Raw genomic sequence first — 5560 nt, 5'->3', positions numbered from 1 at the left:
GTAAACTTTATGCAACTTTTCACAAGCTTGACATGCGTTCTTCCCTTTATGGAAGTAAAACAGTAAAATATGGCAAAAATGCACAGTTTGGTCTTCTATCTTCAACTTGTTGTAAAATCTCCAAAACTCAACCAAATCGCTCAATTTTTTTTTTTGGAATGAAACTAGAACTGCCAGCTGTCAAATGACATAGCAATGACATAGATGCGAATGACTTTAGTACTTCCATAAATGAACTAGTGCTATCTGTTGCAAACATGTGTCAAGACTTTTCCGACAATCCAGTATAAGTGAGATCATATAGTATTTGTCTTTCTCTGACTTATTTCACTTAGAATAGTACCCTCGAGCTCCATCCATGTTGTCACAAATGGCAAGATTTCCTTTTTTGTTGTGGCTGGCCAATATTCCATTGTACAGATAATGCCACATTTTCTATCCATTCACCTATTGATTGACACTTAGGCTGCTTCAAGTCTTGGCTATTGTAAATAATGCTGCAATGAACATGGGGGTACAGATGTCTTCTCGAGTTAGTGTTTTCGTTTCTTTCAGATAGATACCCAGAAGTAGAATTGCTGGATCATGTGGTAGTGCTATTTTTAATTTTTTGAGGAACCTCCATAATGTTTTTCATAGCAGCTGCACCAATTTCCATTCCCACCAACAATACATGAGGGTCCCTTTCCTCTACTTCCTTGCAAATATTTGTTATTTCTCATCTTTTTTATAACAGCCATTCTAACAGGTGTGAGGTGATATCTCCTTGTGGTTTTGATTTGCATTTCCCTGATGATTAGTGATGTTGAGCACCTTTTCATGTGCCTGTTGTCCATCTGTATATCTTCTTTGTAAAATTGTTATTCTGATCCTATGCCCATTTTTTAATCAGATTGGGGTTTTTTTATTTGTGTTTTGCTTTGTTTTTTGTTTTGTTTTGTTTTTGCTTTAGTTGTATGTGTTTTTATATATATTTTGGATATTAACCCCTTGTCAGATATATGATTTGACTTACAAATATTTTCTCCCATTTGATAGATTGCCTTTTCACTTTGTTGATGGTTTCCTTTGCTATGCAGAAGTGTTTTAGTTTGATGGAGTCCCATTTGTTTATCGTTGCTATTGCTGCCTTTGTTTTCGGAGTCAAATCCAAAAAAATCATTACCAAGGCTGATGTTAAGGAGCATACCCACCCATGTTTTCTTCTAGGAGTTTTATGGTTTCAAGTCTTATATTCAAATCTTTAATCCATTTTGAGTTAATGTTGGTATATGGTATAAGACAGTGGTCCAGTTCCATTATTTTGCATATAGCTGTCCAGTTTTTCCAACACCATTTATTGAAGAGACTATTCTTTCCCCATTGTATATTCTTGGCTCCTTTGTTGTAAATTAATTTACTATATATGCATGGGTTTATTTCTGGGCTCTCTAGTCTATTCCCTTGATCTATGTGCCAATACGATACTGTTTTGATTACCATAGCTTTGTAATATAGTGTGAAATCAGGAAGCATAATGCCTCCAGCATTGTTCTTCTTTCTCAAAATTGTGTTGGCTATTAGACTTGATTTTTGCCTCACTCATTGTAATACCCGGTGGAAAATTCAGAGTTATGCTCACTCATAATTTGGCAGCTTGGTTTGTATGTGTAAATATTTGGGGCATAGATGAAGAAAGGTTAAAGCAAAATAGGGTGATTGAGATTCTGGGCCTTGGGTGGTTCCGTCTACTAAAGGATGATGGACAGTCTCCATGACATTGATCACTTGACCCTAGACCACAAGTAGGAGGTACATGCAGGGGAGTTGGTGGGGCTAATGGAGTGACTCCTCCATCAACCCTGTAGTCCCCACAGACCCACTCACTGGCTTCACTGGAACCTTGTGCTCTTGTACATGCATACCACTTGAGTGCCATTCTCTCTTTGTTCATACTAAGCCTGCCCCAATTACACCTTCCCTGGTCCCACTCACCTGCCCTCTTTCCCCTCTGAGTGTCTAAGCCCTAGAATCACTGGAACACAAGGGCCAATTAATCATCTCCATGTCTTCAGGCTGTAGGGTGACCAGCCATTCCAGTTTGCCCCGGACTGAGGAATTTCTCGGAATGCAAGACTTTCAGTGTTAAAAGGGTGACAGTTGGTCACCGTGATAGGCAGACAAGTGAGCCATCTTTTACAGCCCATTTCAGATGCCTTCTCTTCTAGGAAGCCTTGCCTGGTATCCTCAGCTAGGAGCAATCTTTCTCTCCATTGTACATTTTCTAGAACACCAGTCGTGCCTATCCATGCCTGAATTCCATATCCATCTGTACTTCGGGATTCGAGTGAATGAGGCTTGAGTTTGAGGACATCTTGTTGTGTGTACTGTGTGCATCAGGTGAGGGTCGGACTGGGAGGTGACAGCAGACTGGATGACCTACCTGGGGCTGTGCCATTCAGCCCCTTTCCACAGCTGTAGAGTATGAATTTCTGCAAAGATACCACTCTTTGAAATATTTAATTGCATATAAAGATCTTGAAGGCTGTCTGTCACCTTCTTTTTCCTGATTCTTCTGAAGTTGGCTACTTGGAAAGTAATGAGATTGAACTGAAGATGAAGCAACTGGGGTGCAGAGGTGTAGGCATCACTGAAACGGAGAAACAGCAGGAGAGAGAGAGAAAAAAGGGTGACAGAAAAATGGAGCCAGGGGAGGGAGAGAGTTAGAAGATATGTTCAAGGAGAGTGAGGAGCAAGAGGTGAGAAAACTAATGAGTTTCCAGATGAGAGGGAAAGAGTTGGGAAAGACAGAGATGGGAGCTGGGCTGGGCTGGTACCAGAGAAGAGGGGTGGCAGACCCAAAGAAAAAGGAGCTGGCTAAGAGGAACAGAGACAGCCAATCAAGAAGAGTTTATCCACATTGTCCATGAAGGGGTCTTCCTAATAGGACAAGTGTCCATCTGACACCCTACAAAATCTTTACAACATTATTGATTATATTCCCCAAACTGTCTTTCATATCCCCATGGCAATCTTGTGGTTACCAATTTGTGCTTTCTAATGCCCTCCCCTTCTCCCTCATTCCCACCCTCCTCCCATCTAGCAACCCTCAGTTTTTTTCTCTATATCTCTGAGACTGTTTCTGATCAGTTTGTTCATTGAAGCTGAAGCTGAATTATAATGAATGTCAACTATAATTTAATATATACATAGTCACAGGATATGGAGTACAGCATAGGGAGTAGAGTTAATGGAATTGTAACAGCTACATACAATGTCAGAGGAGTAGTAGATTGGGGGAGGGGAGTTATCACCTTGTGAGGGGTGTAAATGTCTATTACATTGTTTTGTACAACTGAAACTAATTTAAAAAGAAGAAGAAGAAGAGTTTAGCAAAGGCAAAGGGAGGTAAACAGCTGGCAGTTCCAGAATTTCAGTACAGGAGAGGGAGCTTCCGGGGGCATTGGTTGGAATGGAATGGCCCCAATTGGAAGATGCATTGAAGAAACAATCTTCTTAGCTTGTATGATTATTTGGGTGGCTTTGCAGAAGAGCTGATGGAAATTAGGAGGCGCCCAAACTTCCACCCAGATACCCCTTGCTACCTCCTGTCTAAGGAAGAGTGCTGCAGATACAGAAGGCTGCTTAGGCATCGGTTCCCTACCCCCACCCCAAGCAGAGTGCACGGGGTCCCTTAGTCCTGACTGGCTCCTCTCTTGCAGGCTGCGACAGCGACCATTGGGGCCCCCATTGCAGCAACCGGTGTCAGTGCCAGAACGGTGCCCTGTGCAACCCCATCACCGGCGCCTGCGTGTGCGCCGCCGGCTTCCGCGGTTGGCGCTGCGAGGAGCTCTGCGCGCCAGGTACCCACGGCAAGGGCTGTCAGCTGCCGTGCCAGTGCCACCACGGCGCCAGCTGTGACCCCCGCACCGGCGAGTGTCTCTGCGCACCCGGTTACACAGGCGTCTAGTGAGTAAAACGAATAAGATGCGCAGAGGGGTGGGGTGGGGTGGGGGGATCCACCTGTCCTCTCAGCACCAGCTGCTAGGTCCGCACCTGCTCCTTGAGGGTGGGCGGGGTGACGGGAACAGATGGAAGTTCAGGACCGTCCTGATAAAATAGCCTGCCAAAATATCAGATCCCTGCCACTCGGGCCAGAGTGACTGGTGCGAGCTGAGACTATGCATGGATGGGCGCTGCCATAGCCAGAGGAGCTCTTTAAATTCCTCCTAAGAGCCCCTTCCTGGTCAGGGCCCAGACCTTAACATGGAGTTCTCTTTTGATCATAACCCAAATGCCTCTGCTCACCTAGGGCCTGACCATTCCTGGCCGTTTGAAATAGAAAGGGTGAGGGCCCTGGGCAGATATCATGCATAGCTTTGGGGAGTTTTTTGTGCCTGTTCCTCTCCCCTGCTTTCTCCCCTCAGACCCTAAATAGCCCCTCACTCAAGTTCCCTGGAGAGTCTGTATTGACAGGGAACCTCCAAGGCTGCTTAGCTGAGACCCCCTCAGAGGCAAGATTGAAGGTGTATGCGCACGCGCGCGCGCGCGCGCGCGCGCACACCCACACCCACACCCACACACACACACNCCCCCCAATATCATACATATCTATTACAAATCCCTTGACTTCACTCCCACACTATACTCCACGTCCCATGACTATATATATGTATATATGTATATATATATATATATATATATATATATATTCACCTATAGTTGACATACAAGAGTTTTGAAGAGAGCAAAACAAGTGGAAGTCTGATGGTGCAAGGTCAGGTGAGTATGGTGGGTGTGGCATAACATCCCATCCAAGCTCCAATAATTTTTGATGGGTGATCAAACTTGTGTGTGGTCTCATGTTGTCGCGATGGAACACAACTCCTTTACAATTAACAAGCTCTGGACATTTCTGGATGATGGATTCGTTCAAACTGCCCAATTGCTGACAGTACACATTCAAATTGATTGTTTGGTTTCTTGGTAGGATCTCGAAAAACACAACACCTTTAAAATCCCACCACACTGAGAGCATAACCTTCCTCTGATGAATGTCTGCTTTTGATGTCATTTGGGGCGAATCATCACGTCGGGACCAAGACCATTTGCACACCACATTGTTGTAAACAATCCACTTCTCATCACCAGTTATCGGTCGCTTCAAAAAAGGATCGTTTTCCTCATGTTTAATGAGCATATTGCAGATGTTTATACACACTGTCAAATGAACTTTTTTGAGTTCATGCAGAGCCCAAATATCAAGCTTGCTTACGTATCTCAGCTTCTTCAGGTGGTCATGAACACTTGAATGATGGATGTTCAATGATTCTGCAATCTCTAGTGTTGTGTAACATGGGTTTGACTTGATCAATGCCTTTGTTTTGTCATCATCAACCTCTGTGGGCCTCCCTGACTGAGGAGCATCGTTGAGATTGAAATCACCAACATGGAATTTCATGAACCATCATTGGCACTGACGTTGTTGTAGAGCATTGTCACCGTAAACTTTATGCAACTTTTCACAAGCTTGACATGCGTTCTTCCCTTTATGGAAGTAAAACAGTAAAATATGGCAAAA

The 5560-nt window shown here is 43.9% G+C and overlaps 1 protein-coding gene across 17 annotated transcripts in view; it reads left to right on the top strand.

Annotated features, from left to right (window-relative positions):
- Positions 1–5560, top strand: part of MEGF11 (multiple EGF like domains 11) — a 378756-nt gene that overhangs the window by 292482 nt on the left and 80714 nt on the right. For all 17 annotated transcript variants that reach the window (XM_019647332.1, XM_019647328.1, XM_019647330.1 and 14 more), the window contains one exon: positions 3702–3948. In XM_019647332.1, the coding sequence (XP_019502877.1) occupies positions 3702–3948 (247 nt within the window). The remainder of the gene's footprint in view (positions 1–3701; positions 3949–5560) is intronic.

The sequence above is a fragment of the Hipposideros armiger genome, unplaced genomic scaffold, assembly GCF_001890085.2.
Source record: "Hipposideros armiger isolate ML-2016 unplaced genomic scaffold, ASM189008v1 scaffold_110, whole genome shotgun sequence".
In the NCBI taxonomy this organism is placed as follows: Eukaryota; Metazoa; Chordata; class Mammalia; order Chiroptera; family Hipposideridae; genus Hipposideros; species Hipposideros armiger.
The sequence above is the reverse complement of the archived record's forward strand: the minus strand, read 5'-3'. Positions and strand labels throughout refer to the sequence as shown.